This window comes from Coregonus lavaretus (genome assembly GCF_964263955.1).
Source record: "Coregonus lavaretus genome assembly, chromosome: 8".
NCBI lineage: Eukaryota > Metazoa > Chordata > Actinopteri > Salmoniformes > Salmonidae > Coregonus > Coregonus lavaretus.
The window spans coordinates 12,667,721-12,683,143 of NC_139995.1; the positions used below are offsets into that span (position 1 = coordinate 12,667,721).

Here is a 15,423-nt window from a genome sequence, read left to right on the forward strand (position 1 = left end):
AGTCCTGTCTACCGTGGCAGCTGATGGCATTCACCGCCAGCCTCAACGGCATGTACCATCGTGCTCTCATTGAAAACAATTACATCCGGTTTGCCGTCTACCTCGTACCATCTAAATGCAGCATTAGTGCATTCATCTTAGGATAGCTAGGTGAGACAACCACATATCACTGTCGTAGTAAGTACATTTTTCCACAATAAAGAAGTTATCAGCAAAGTTAGTGCTAGTAGTAAAAGAGAAGTGTCATTTTTTCTTTATTAGTGGGCGATAAGACTGACTGAGATGTCTTATTTAAGATATTCTTTGAAAAGGTAGGTTTTCAGACGTTTTCAAAAGATGGGCAGGGACTCTGGCCAGCTATATGAGCATCCGTACCTCTCTCACTGATCCTGTCATCACACTATCATTCAGCCTCTCACATTGAGAAGCAGAGCCAGAGGCTGCACACACACACACACGTATACACTCTCATACACTCACACAGAGACGGTGGAAGCACACACACAGCAAACGGGGCATTAGACTGACTGCTGAAAAGCTGTCCTCACCATCTGTGACTTATAACCATGCGTACCATCTGACTAATCTATATCTACACCCTGGAACTGAGTCAATTTGTCATAGCATCACTCTGTTTTTTAAGCCTGTGTGATTCAAGAGTCAATATTTTCTATTCGGTTTTAACAGTTGATTCAGCGGGAGCTAAGCAACAGATGACTCCCGAGTGGCGCAGTGGTCTAAGGCACTGAATCGCAGTGCTAGCTGTGCCACTAGAGATCCTGGTTCAAGTCCAGGCTGTCGCAGCCGGCCGTGACCAGGAGACCCATGGGCGGCACACAATTGGTCCAGTGTCGTCCAAGGTAGGGGAGGGTTTGGCCGGCAGGGATGTGGGTTGGTTTCCCACGGGGGGCCAGTATAAAAAAATGTAATAAAAACATGTATGCATTCACTAACTGTAAGTTGCTCTGGATAAGAGCGTCTGCTAAAATGTAGTGTACATCAAAATCCAATCAAATCAACTATTATTTGTCACATGCGCAAAAAAATAACAGGTGTAGACTTTATCGTGAAATGCTTGCGAGCCCTTCCCAACAATGCAGTTTTAAAAATAAAATAGTATCACAAGAGGAATAAAATAAAATACACAAGAATGGAGCAATATACAGCAAGTACCAGTACCAGATCAATGTGCAGAGGTATGAGGTATTTGAGGTAGAAATGTACATGAAGGCAGGATAAAGTGACTAGGGATCAGGATAGATAACAATAAGAGTAAATTAAGGAACAGAGCAGCAGCAGCAAATGATGAGTGTAAAAGTGTGAGTGTGTAATGTGGTGTGTGCGTGAGTGTGTATTTGGTTTGTATATATAGTCTAGTGAGTGTGGTGTGTATATATAGTAAAGTGGGCTGCTGACTTCGTCGGGTGAGGTTGTGTTTTCTCTAGCAGGAGGTAAGCTTGGCTTCTCATATGGTGTTGAGTAAAGCTTAAACCATGTATTTAGATCGTAGGTAGGTCGTTTATTTATGTAGTTATTTAGGTAGTTATTGTAGGTTTCCGTAGGCAATTATTGTAGGTAAGTATTGTTTACGTATTGTTTAAGTATTGTTACGGCGGAGCCCGGCGAAGCACGAGGCTAGCTAGCTAGCGGGTAGCTACTGGTAACGTTTATTGGTGATTATCTGTTTAGTGCAATGGTGGAGAGTGGTTTCCATGTATTTAGATCGTAGGTAGGTCGTTTATTTATGTAGTTATTTAGGTAGTTATTGTAGGTTTCCGTAGGCAATTATTGTAGGTAAGTATTGTTTACGTATTGTTTAAGTATTGTTACGGCGGAGCCCGGCGAAGCACGAGGCTAGCTAGCTAGCGGGTAGCTACTGGTAACGTTTATTGGTAATTATCTGTTTAGTGCAATGGTGGAGAGTGGTTTCCAATGTTAATGTGCTAGCTAATGTGCTAGCTAGCCAACGTTTAATTTTTTTGCTGCGTTATGAAAGGAACTAGACACGGTCATGAATTATCTGTTTAGTGTGTTAACACACTCTTGGTATGCTAGCTAGCTAGCGGGTAGCTACTGGTAACGTTTATTGGTAATTATCTGTTTAGTGCAACGGTGGAGAGTTGTTTCCAATGTTAATGTGCTAGCTAGCCAACGTTTAAACTGTGTGTTATTGGATGCTAGCATGCTAGTTAGCTATGGCGTCATAGCTAGGCATCGTGGGTTGTTGTGGGTAGTTACTGTGGGTTGGCATTGTTTTTCGGCGGTGCCGAGGGTAGCACGAAGCTAGCTAGCTAGCCGTTCTTCAAACAAGGTCAACACAGTGGCCATTGCTAGCTAGCCAACAGACACGGACACGAATCATCTGCTTAGTGTGTTAACACACTATTGGTGGTTTGTTGTGACCAAGTGTTGGTGCTAAACTGTGTGTTTTTGGATGCTAGCATGCTAGTTAGCAATGGTGTCATAGTTAGCTAGCTGAATAAAGTGGGTTGAGTCTATTCCTTTAAACATTGAACCGCTGTGGTTCACAACAATTCTGATTTCTAAAGGTGGAAGTTGGTAGAGTTTTTGTTCGGGTGGTTCAGTGAAACAATTATAGTTTCTGAGGTAGAAGTTTTTGGAGAGGGAGGCCCTGCTCTCTACCCTCCCAGATGTTTAGTTCATTTCATTCCGATCTCCTCTGCATTATTGTAGCCATTTGCTACAGCCTGTCAACTATGCCTCTGCCTATCCCTGTTCTCTCCTCTCTGCACAGGCTACACAAACGCCCCACACCGCGTGGCTGCTGCCTCTCTAACCTGGTGGTCCCTGCACGCACCCCACACCTGGAGTTCCAGGTCTCAGGCAGCCTCTGGAACTGCCGTTCTGCTGCCAACAAAGCTGACTTCATCCCAGCCTATGCTAATCTCCAGTCCCTCGACTTCCTGGCGCTGACGGAAACATGGATTACCACTGAAAACACTGCTACTCCTACTGCTCTCTCCTCGTCTGACCATGTGTTCTCGCATACCCCGAGAGCATCTGGTCAGAGGGGTGGTGGCACAGGAATCCTCATCTCTCCCAAGTGGACATTCTCAATTTTTCCCCTAACCCATCTGTCTATCTCCTCATTTGAATTCCATGCTGTCACAGTCACTAGCCCATTTAAGCTTAATATCCTTGTCATCTATCGCCCCCCAGGTTCCCTTGGAGAGTTCATCAATGAGCTTGACGCCTTGATAAGTTCCTTTCCTGAGGATGGCTCACCCCTCACAGTTTTGGGGGATTTCAACCTCCCTATGTCCACATTTGACTCATTTCTCTCTGCCTCCTTCTTTCCACTCCTCTCCTCTTTTGACCTCACCCTCTCACCGTCCCCCCCTACTCACAAGGCAGGCAATACGCTTGACCTCATCTTTACTAGATGCTGCTCTTCTACTAATCTCACTGCAACTCCCCTCCATGTCTCTGACCACTACTTTGTTTCCTTTTCTCTCTCGCTCTCCTCCCACACTACTCACTCTGCCCCTACACAGATGGTAATGCGCCGCCGCAACCTTCGCTCTCTCTCTCCCACTACTCTCTCCTCTTCCATCCTATCATCTCTTCCCTCTGCTCAATCCTTCTCCCTCCAATCTCCTGATTCTGCCTCCTCAACCCTCCTCTCCTCCCTTTCTGCATCCTTTGACTCTCTGTGTCCCCTATCCTCCCGGCCGGCTCGGTCCTCCCCTCCAGCTCCGTGGCTTGATGACTCATTGCGAGCTCACAGAACAGAGCTCCGGGCAGTTGAGCGGAAATGGAAGAAAACTCAACTCCCTGCCGACCTGGCATCTTTTCACTCCCTCCTCTCTACATTTTCTTCATCTGTTTCTGCTGCTAAGGCCACTTTCTACCACTCTAAATTCCAAGCATCTGCCTCTAACCCTAGGAAGCTCTTTGCCACATTTTCCTCCCTGCTGAATCCTCCCCCCCCCCCCCCTCCTCTCTCTCTGTGGATGACTTCGTCAACCAATTTGAAAAGAAGGTTGACGACATTCGATCCTCGTTTGCTAAGTCTAATGACACTGCTGGTCCTACTCACACTGCCCTACCCTATGCTTTGACTTCTTTCTTCCCTCTCTCTCCAGATAAAATCCTGCGACTTGTGACTGCAGGCCGCCCAACAACCTGCCCGCTTGACCCCATCCCCTCCTCTCTTCTCCAGACCATCTCCGGTGACCTTCTCCCCTACCTCACCTCGCTGATCAACTCATCCTTGACCGCTGGCCATGTCCCTTCCGTCTTCAAGAGAGCGAGAGTTGCTCCCCTTCTCAAAAAACCAACACTCGATCCCACTGATGTCAACAACTACAGACCAGTATCCCTTCTTTCTTTTCTTTCCAAAACTATTGAGCGTGCCGTCTTTAGCCAACTCTCTTGCTATCTCTCTCAGAATGACCTTCTTGATCCAAACCAGTCAGGTTTCAGGACTGGTCATTCAACTGAGACTGCTCTTCTCTGTGTCACGGAGGCTCTCCGCACTGCTAAAGCTAACTCTCTCTCCTCTGCTCTTGTCCTTCTAGACCTGTCTGCTGCCTTTGATACTGTGAACCATCAGATCCTCCTCTCCACCCTCTCCGAGCTGGGCATCTCCGGCGCGGCTCACTCCTGGATTGCGTCCTACCTGACCGGTCGCTCCTACCAAGTGGCGTGGCGAGAAGCTGTCTCCGCACCACGTGCTCTCACCACTGGTGTCCCCCAGGGCTCAGTTCTAGGCCCTCTCCTTTTCTCCCTATACACCAAGTCACTTGGCTCTGTCATATCCTCACATGGCCTCTCCTATCATTGCTACGCTGACGATACACAACTAATCTTCTCCTTTCCCCCTTCTGATAACCAGGTGGCGAATCGCATCTCTGCATGTCTGGCAGACATATCAGTATGGATGACGGATCACCACCTCAAGCTGAACCCTGGCAAGACGGAGCTGCTCTTCCTCCCGGGGAAGGACTGCCCGTTCCATGATCTCGCCATCACGGTTGACAACTCCGCTGTGTCCTCCTCCCAGAGTGCGAAGAGCCTAGGCGTGACCCTGGACAACACCCTGTCGTTCTCCGCCAACATCAAGGCGGTGACCCGCTCCTGCAGGTTCATGCTCTACAACATTCGGAGAGTACGACCATGCCTTACACAGGAAGCGGCACAGGTCCTAATCCAGGCACTTGTCATCTCCCATCTGGACTACTGCAACTCGCTGTTGGCTGGCCTCCCTGCCTGTGCCATTAAACCCCTACAACTCATCCAGAATGCCGCAGCCCGTCTGGTGTTCAACCTTCCCAAGTTCTCTCACGTCACCCCCCTCCTCCGCACACTCCACTGGCTTCCAGTTGAAGCTCGCATCCGCTACAAGACAATGGTGCTTGCCTATGGAGCAGTGAGGGGAACGGCACCTCTGTACCTTCGGTCTCTGATCAGTCCCTACACCCAAACGAGGGCATTGCATTCATCCACCTCTGGCCTGCTGGCTCCCCTTCCTCTGCGGAAGCATAGCTCCCGCTCAGCCCAGTCAAAACTGTTCGCTGCTCTGGCACCCCAATGGTGGAACAAGCTCCCTCACGACGCCAGGACAGCGGAGTCACTCACCACCTTCCGGAGACATTTGAAACCCCACCTCTTTAAGGATTACCTGGGATAGGATAAAGTAATCCTTCTACCCCCCCCCCCCCCCCCCCAAAAAAAAAATGGTAAAGTGGTTATCCCACTGGCTATAGGGTGAACGCACCAATTGGTGAGTCGTTCTGGATAAGAGCGTCTGCTAAATGACGTAAATGTGCCCTTGAGCAAGGCACTTAACCCTAATTGCTCCTGTAAGTCGCTCTGGATAAGAGCGTCTGCTAAATGACTAAAATGTAAATGTAAATGTAAGTGTGCGTAGGGTCAGTGCAAGATAGAGTCAGTGCAGATAGTTTGGGTACCATTCATTGGCTATTTAGCAGTCTGACACCGCCTGATATAGAGGTCCTGGATGGCAGGGAGCCGAGGGCCCACCTGGGGCCGTCCAGTCAGGATGTCCAGGATCCAGTTGCAGAGGGAGGGGTTCAGTCCCAGGGTCCCTAGCTTGGTTATGAGCATGGAGGGAACTATGGTGTTGAATGCTGAGCTGTAGTCTATGAACAGCATTCTCACATAGTTATTTCCCCTCTTGTCCAGGTTGGAGAGGGCAGTGTGAAGTGCAATTGAAATTGCGTCATCTGTGGATTTGTTCAGGCGGTATGCGAATTGGTGTGGGTCTAGTGTGTCTGGGATGATGGTGTTGATGTGTGTCATTCACCAGCCTTTCAAAGCACTTCATAATTACAGTAATTTAGGCAGGTTACCTTGGAGCCCTTGGGAACAGGGACAATGGTGGTCAACTTGAAACATGTTGGGATTACAAACTGGGGGAAGGATACATTGAACATGTCTTTGAAGACACTTGCCAGCTGGTCTGTGCATGCTTTGAGAACAAGGCCTTGTGATGTTAACCTGTTAAAACGTTTGGCTCACATCGGCCACGGAGAGCGAAATCACACAGTCATCCTGAAAAACAGGATCTTTCACGCAAGGCACAGTGTTATATTCCTCGAAGCGTGCATAAAAGGCATTTAGCTCATTTGGGAGTTCAGCATCACTGGGCAACTCATCGCTGGGTTTCCCTTTGTAATCCATTATCGTCTGCAAGCCCTGCCACATATGACGGGCGTCGGAGCCGGTTTAATAGGATTCTACCTTCCTCCTATATTGTCCTTTTGCATGCTTGATTTTTCGTATAGGTCGTAGCGGGTTTTCTTGTATGCATCCATGTCCGTGTCCCGTTTCTTGTAAGCGGTAGCTCTAGCCTTTTAGTCCAGCGCGGATATTGCCTGTTATCCATGGTTTTTGGTTTGGATACGTTCTTATAGTCACTGTGGGGAAGACATTGTCTATGCACTTATTGATTAAGCCTGTGACTGTTGTGGTAAACAATGCTATCGGATAAATCCCGGAACATATCCCAGTCTGTACTAGCAAAAAAGTATTTTAGCGTCGCATCTGCTTCATCCGACCACTTCCGTATTGAGCGCATCAACGGTACTTCCTATTTGAGCTTTTGTTTGTAAACAGGAAGCAGGAGAATAGAGTCATGGTCAGATCTGCCGAAGGTAGAACGAGGGAGGGCCTTGTCTAAAGTTTTAGCAGCCCTAGTGGCGCAGGATACGTGTTGGTAGAAGTGCGGTAGGACGGTTTTAAGTCTTACGGTGTTAAAGTCTCCGCCCACCAGAAACACTGCCTCTGGTTGAGCGGTTTCTTGTTTGTTTATGGCCCCATACAGTTTGTTGAGTGCCAGAGTGGCGCTGGCTTGGGGTGGGATGAAGACAGTCGGAATAATTACGGATGAGCACTCTCTTACCATGAACAAAAGCTTGAGATTTCCTTCACACTTGAAGCAGCACAACAGTTGTTATTTATGAAAAAACACACTCTACCTACTTTAGACTTCTCCGAAGCCTCTGTACAATCCTGCCGTTGAATGGAGAATCCACTGAGTACTACGTGCATAACTTCATCATCCAGCCACGGTTCAGTAAGACGTAATATTGCAGCTTTTAAAGGAGACTCTTGATCGAAGCTCATCCATCTTATTCTCGAGTGACTGGACAATTGCCAATAGAACAGAGGGGAGCACCATTCGGTTTTCTCTTCACCTCAATTTCACCAGGACTACACCTCGTCTCCCGCGTCTACACCTGCGCCGTTTTGGTAGCCCATGGAACAAAGGAATAGGGTCCGGTATGAACAGTGGAACAACTGAGTCGGAGTTGAAGTCCAGAAGTGCTTGGCGGTCATATGTGATAATAGTATGAACTTTGGGTAAAAAAAAGTAAAGAAAAATAAAAGTCACTATATAGCAAAGATGGGTTGGAACCGAGGCAAGCCGAGCTGTACTGGACTGGTTATGCATCCACCATAGTTGCCAAGTCAAGCTGGTCTGTGTTGGCCCTACAGTGTGAATCGGACATGAGTGTAAGGATACATCAGAGCTGCTGGGCCTGTTGCAACCTCAGGGGGTCAGTGTTGCCCTGCGGTCGTTTGGTCGCTGCACCAGGATGGGAGGGTGCCATTAGACATGACTGATGGCCATCATTAGGGAGTTACAGAGAAAGAAAGGGACTATTGTGTAGTCAGGATTCGTTGTTTTACAATGGTGCAAATTCGGTTGCTCAAATGGGAAATCTATTTCTAAGTTAGTACTGATGCAATATCTGTTTATGTATTGGGATCTGTTAATGGTGGTCTTCAAAAAGCCACAGATGATAGAGAGACTTTTATAATCGCCCTGAGACCTTTTGAAGATGAACTGTGCAATAACAAGTCTATTAATTTGTTAATCAGTGTAAACCCTAATTCTGGTTCCTGCTGCTGCTAATGTTTACCTGAGAGTTTGCATCAGCGGTGAGGTTGAAGACTGGCATGGTCCCAGTGATGACAAGACCCAGACCCTGAACACACAAACAACATAGGAAAATCAACATCTTAATATATGGGACTTCACAAGGTCATGTTAGCGTCTATATAATGTTTTGTCATCTAAGACATAGCTATGTTATGACTCAAGCTACTAATTCTAAAGGGCTTTGAAGTGTGGCTAGTACAGGGTAAACTGCATTAAAATGGTCTTAGTATTAAAACAGAAATGTAATGTAACACAACAATTGTGTTGCTAGTCATCAGTCTGTCTTACCAGAGCATCCTGATAGACGTTAGTCCATTGGACCAGCTTGGCCTTGGGCCCTGCCAGCACCATGGGCCGACCCAGCACATCCAGGTACTCCTGAGACATAGAGGAGAACACACACACACACACACACACACACACATACAGCATCTATTGCTTTATAGTGCTTGTCTTACAGCGGGGGTTGTTAAAACAGTGAGCTGTAAGAGCATGTCACCCTTATTCAACGTAAAACTATAAGACCCTGACAAGTCTTCTCCTCGTCATATTAACCAGTGGGCCAACAGTAGAAGCAGCCGAGCGCTAAGGAGTAGTAAAGACTGTCTTCAGCCATTCAGTGCCGTTATTCATCATTATGAATCAGCTATTAAAAACACAATAGGAGTGCCGGGGGCACGTGGCACAAACAGGCCAATCTCCCACTGGCTCTCTATGTCCAACACGGCAGTGTGAAAACGCCTCTGTGTTTGAAAACAACGGTTAAGGGTTAAACTCACGAGTGATTCATCACGTTCATCAAATTCTTCTCTCCGTAGGGTCGTTGTATAGATTCAAAATGACAAAGATGTTTAATTGATCCATGGAAGGGGATGCTGTTATTGGGACGCGATTGAGGGACCCCGTGACAGGGATCACATCACCTAACTCTGAGAGGAAAACCTTCTGACCTTGGGAGTTTGATTCTGTCAGTGCAAAGTCTTAGTGAGTCCCTGCTGTTTCTGTTCAAATTGATCATGGGAAAACAACAGGCTATGGTGACTCCTTCACCGACTCCAATTCATCTCAATTGTGGGTTAGAATTTAGGGAGATTCAATTCAAATTCAATACAGATTTGGTAGTTAAATCTGATCACACTAACAAAATAGGGAGTTACAGAATGTGACAAGTGGCTATGTAAAAGTGGTCTTATTCACACAGTCAGTAAATAATGCCCCCTTTACATGATGGAATATTCCATTATAGCACTCAGAACTTAACCATAACCGTCGATGTATACATGCTATACACACAAGCAGTGTCGCACTGTGTGAACACAGTGTTGTTCTAGTTTTGTGTCTTTGACCGTTTGTTATTCATGGGCTGAACACTGGGGTGCTGACAGGCGTCACCAATTCTATTATTAGCTCAGTAAAACTCCCGTTTAACGGGCCACAGGGAGATATTTCATCAAGATGATGACAGGCAGACCTTTTCACGGAATGTAGGAAACATTTTCCGACTGACTAGAACAATCTAGCGAATATAAAAGTCAGCCAGCAAAAAGGCTGAGGAGGTCCAAGGGAACCAGAGCCACACGTAGGTAGAGACCAGGGTCCAAGGGTCCACGCTAATGGTTATGTGGGTTAATGTGTTGCTACGACCAGGGACTACTTTACATGCCTCCAACAGGCCAACCAAGTAGCATCCTGTCTGTTTGTGCAACTACAGTGTCTTGAAAAAGCATTCATCCCCCTTGGCATCTTTCCTATTTTGTTGCATTACAAACTGTTATTTAAATTGATTTTTATTTGGATTTCATGTAATGGACATACCCAAAATAGTCCAAATTGGTGAAGTGAAAAGAAAAAAATTAGTTGTTTAAAAAAATTTGAAAAAATAAATAACGGAAAAGTGGTGCGTGCATATGTATTCACCCCCTTTGCTATGAAGCCCCTAAATAAGATCTGGTGCAACCAATTACCTTCAGAAGTCTCATAATTAGTTAAATAAAGTCCACCTGTGTGCAATCTATGTGTCACATGATCTCAGTATATATACACCTGTTCTGAAAGTCCCCAGAGCCTGCAACATGACTAAGCAAGGTGCACCACCAAGCAAGCGGCACCATGAAGACCAAGGAGCTCTCCAAACAGGTCAGGGACAAAGTTATGGAGAAGTACAGATCAGGGCTGGGTTACAAAAAAAGAATATGGCACCACAACAAACCTGCCAAGAGAGGGCCGCCCACCAAAACTCACGGACCAGGCAAGGAGGGCATTAATCAGAGGCAACAAAGAGACCAAAGATAACCCTGAAGGAGCTGCAAAGCTCCACAGCGGAGATTGGAGTATCTGTCCATAGGACCACTTTAAGCCACACACTCCACAGAGCTGGGCTTTACGGAAGAGTGGCCAGAAATAAGCCATTGCTTAAAGAAAAAAATAAGCAAACACATTTGGTGTTCGCCAAAAGGCATGTGGGAGACTCTCCAAAGGTACTCTGGTCAGATGAGACTAAAATTGAGCTTTTTGGCCATCAAGGAAAATGTCTGGCACAAATCCAACACCTCTCATCACCCCGAGAACACCATCCCCACAGTGAAGCATGGTGGTGGCAGCATCATGCTGTGGGGATGTTTTTCACCGGCAGGGACTGGGAAACTGGTCAGAATTGAAGGAATGATGGATGGCGCTAAATACAGGGAAATTCTTGAGGGAAACCTGTTTCAGTCTTCCAGAGATTTGAGACTGGGACGGAGGTTCACCTTCCAGCAGGACAATGACCCTAAGCATACTGCTAAAGCAACACTCGAGTGGTTTAAGGGGAAACATTTAAATGTCTTGGAATGGCCTAGTCAAAGCCCAGACCTCAATCCAATTGAGAATCTGTGGTATGACTTAAAGATTGCTGTACACCAGCGGAACCCATCCAACTTGAAGGAGCTGGAGCAGTTTTGCCTTGAAGAATGGGCAAAAATCCCAGTGGCTAGATGTGCCAAGCAAATAGAGACATACCCCAAGAGACTTGCACCTGTAATTGCTGCAGAAATTGCTGCACGTTCAAGCTTTCTGTTTTTTTGTCTTATTTCTTGTTTGTTGGTTTGGTAGGCATGTTGTGTAAATCAAATGATACAAACCCCCCAATAATCCATTTTAATTCCAGGTTGTAAGGCAACAAAATAGGAGGGGGGTGAATACTTTCGCAAGCCACTGTACACAGTCAAATATAGGCTGCGTCAACTTTCACATCTCACCTAGGGCAGGGATAAGTAAGGGGAAAATATTGATAACACCAAATCCGATGTGAGGTCACCAAGAACCTGACACAGTCTAACTTGTAGATATACATACTGTTGGTTCAATAGTACTGGAGCTGAAAAAATTAAGTAAAAGGAAATTCTATTTTCCTGCATCAATCCCTATGGTACTGTAATGTATACCAAGACTGCTCTATAACCTGTTATAATGTGACATTATATGATGGGGAATTATAAAATGTATAGTGCAGCCCAGGTGTGTCTAATGCTCCTACATAAACCAGTCCTGTTGCACACCTGCTGTAGGAAACCTATTAGAATAAGTGGCAGTTCTCAGAATATAATTATGCCAGAGTTAATGGAACAGCTGACAGTCTATTCAGGGCCCCTGATCGCTCTGTGGGGCTGGGGGAAGAGGAGGGGTAGGCAGGGAGGACGGGGTGCATAGAACCCCCCAGCAACTCACTCAATTTCTACAGCTGGAATGAGGTTATCCCAGGGGGCTATGGGACCAGGTAATGCCTGGAGCAGAGTGGAGGTGGGCAGAGGAGGGTGGAGGGGCCACGGGTGTGTGGGGCAGAGGAGCCAGAGGTGTGTGTGTGCACGTGTGCGCGTGTGTGTGTGCGTGCGTGTGTGGTAGTGCAGTGGGGGGACTAGAGAAGGGGTGGATTAGGCAGCACAGCAGGTCTGCGCTAACTAAGACCTGCTAGAAGACAGAGGAGAGCAGTGCTTTTATCACTCTATCTTTCCCTGTTACTTTTTCTCTTTCCGAGCCTCCTCGTGTCCTTTTGTAATGGTATATTTCAAGGCATTATCTACAATCTGCACAATTTTCTTCAAAGAGAGTAATGAACTCAAAGTTAACTAGAGAACACAACCTAAACGAAGATACAGCATCCTTATGTGTTTAGGATTCACACAAGTGTAAATATTCACATATGGATATGAGCACGTATGCACACATATTACACACACTGAAGGATATCTGACCTGTGTGTTAATTCTGATGGCGCCAATGGATGGAATCTCGTAGTAGAATCCTGAAGATCAAAGTGAGAGAATTGGTTCAGTCGATCCACAGTGATAACCAACAACATGTAACTGCTCTATTGTAATGTGTATTGTAAAGGTAACATTTGCAGTGTCGCATCTTAAAGAACATAGGTGAAGTAACACAACAACCCAGTGAAGTGCAATCATCTCAAGCTAGTAGATCACATGTAGTGCTATTATTTCAAAATGACTTCTCAGCAGAATACTGATTGTTCTCTATGGGGAAATTCCATTTAGTACCCCATTACATGTGTTGGCCATTATGTCATTTGCTGTACATAGCTGTGTGTGTGTGTGTGTGTGTGTGTGCGTGCGTGTGTGTACTGTGTGATTGATTGGCATTAGGGTGCTATGGGGAAACAGGATGGGGGCCATTGGCCATTGACCTCCAGTCTTATCATCATTGTACTGCAGGATGTAAATGTGTTTGAGGGTCTCATTGAGGATGCTGCTGCTGAGCCTCAGGCAGAGCACAGCAGAGCAGAGCAGGGCTGCTGATTAGTGATGGAGGAGAGGAGAGCCACTCTCTCTCTGGGTCAATAACTGCTGCCGCTCCCCAAGTTATTAAAGCAGAGTGTTTATACAAAGAGCTGCGAAATGGAGACAACATACTTGGAATGTTAAGAGGCAAGAACGGCTGTCGTTTTTAATAAATTGCGTTCTCGCAATCTCATATGTACACACTGTAAACATTTTCCCTGTAACTTTACAGCATTATACTGGCACCAGAGTTGCCAGCTTAATACTGTCATTTTGCTTTACAGCATAGATGCTGTAATATATTTTACTAGGGGTGTAACGATCCATCTACTACATCGATGTATCGATTTAAATTCCTATGATCCAACTACATCGATCTGTGCTCGGCGAGTTGGCCTTTTGGACAACATATATCAATCTAACATCGTTTTTAAATGTAATAAATCGATTGTATCGATACTAGGAAATAACCCATTGGATTTAAGCACGTCAGACTTTATATGGATGTTTTTTCTTAGCACTTTTAATGATAAAGGCTTTAAACATTACTCGATTCAGTCTGCCTATCCGTGACGTCATCGCCCCGCGCCAGCAGCAGCGCAAAGGCGCAAATACAACAAAACATAGCATGGCGGACGACAGAGGAGAAGCCAACGAGCGAGAAATTATCAAGCCACTATTGCGGTCCTTACAAGAAACAGGAATCTAGGAAACTTCACCTGCACTGTCCAGTATCCAGGTATTTATTTCAGTCACACTGGTTGAATTTTTGGCTAAAAGGTTACTGAATCGATTTCAAGTCACTGAATCGTTTCGGATCGTATCGTTCTAAATGAACCAATATCGTCCTTGAATCGTATCGACAACCACGAATCGTGATACAAATCGAATCGTTGTTAAAACGAATCGTTACACCCCTATATTTTACAGTACTATTTTCCTTACTGTAAAGATATATTATAGCATTCTTGCAGTAAATGTACAGGGATGCTGTAATGTTTTACACTAAGGAAAATAGTACTGTGAAATATCTTACAGCATCTCTGCTGTGAAGCAAAATTACAGTATTATTAAGATGGCGGCAGGATTTTTTAAATTGTATATTTTACCTTTATTTAACTAGGCAAGTCAGTTAAGAACAAATTCTTATTTACAATGACGGCCTACATCAGCCAAACCCGGACGACGCTGGGCCAATTGTGCCCCGCCCTATGGGACTCCCAATCACAGCCGGTTGTGATATAGCCTGGAATCGAACCAGGGGGTCTGTAGTGACACATCAAGCACTGAGATGCAGTGCCTTAGACCGCTGCGCCACTCGGGAGGATAATGCTGTAATCATGGTAGGATCCACATAAGTACATGCACGCACACAAACTATGAACAGTACTATTTTCCTTACTGTAAAACATTACAGCATCCTTGTAAATTTACAGCAAGGATGGTATAATATATCTTTAGAACAGTAGTTTCTTCGTTTGCTTTGTTTTTGGCTGCCTGCCAGGGAGTGTGACACGTTCAGTTGTAGAGAACGACAAAAGGAGACGAAAGAAACAGACGTCGAAAGGAAAGAGCATTGACTAGAGGTCTACCGGTCTTCAGCCACAGGAGAGAGGAGAGCGGTTGGGCCCATAGAGAGAGAGTCAGAGCAGGAGTTAGGTTCCACTTAAGAGGGGGATTGCAGCACAAGCCAAGTGAGACAACAGGGAGGCTAGTCGACTGGGAGTTGGGTGTGTAAGGTGTTTGTGAGGGGGATCCATGTGTGTGTAAGTGTGTGTTCCGGGTGAGAAGGTTCTGCTCTACATGTCATTATAGGGTGTCTCTGTATACCAAAGAAGAGCAATAAGCACAGTGCTGTACGACTATATGTAAAAGGACAGCTCCAGAGAGGAGAGGACGTCAATAACCATTGTCTTAGGTTGGCATTGGCTTTGGTGCCATGCTAATGATTAGAGTGAGTGGCACGCTGGCAAAGAGGCGTAATCCTGGATTTCCCCCATGCCGCCTGCCTGACTGAGAGATGGTAGCCATCGTTATCACCACACAGCCAGGCTCTACACGATAATTAATTACAACTTGTGGGGAGGGAGGCACTTCTGAAGCACTCTGAAGGCTCCACAGGAAATTAATTAATCAGCCTTCTATAGGAGGCATGCTGCTTGTAACAGGAAGAAGGGAAAGTGTATAAGAGAAATGTTGAGACAGTGAGAAATCCAACAA

General features: G+C 45.9%; 1 protein-coding gene across 1 annotated transcript in view; it reads right to left on the reverse strand.

Annotated features, from left to right (window-relative positions):
• Positions 1-15,423, reverse strand: part of LOC311133430 (voltage-dependent calcium channel subunit alpha-2/delta-2-like) — a gene marked incomplete at its 5' end in the record, with an annotated part of 89,692 nt that overhangs the window by 14,397 nt on the left and 59,872 nt on the right. The window contains 3 exons of the mRNA XM_084166922.1: positions 8,412-8,477; positions 8,720-8,809; positions 12,661-12,710. Coding sequence (XP_084023048.1) covers positions 8,412-8,477; positions 8,720-8,809; positions 12,661-12,710 — 206 coding nt within the window. The remainder of the gene's footprint in view (positions 1-8,411; positions 8,478-8,719; positions 8,810-12,660; positions 12,711-15,423) is intronic.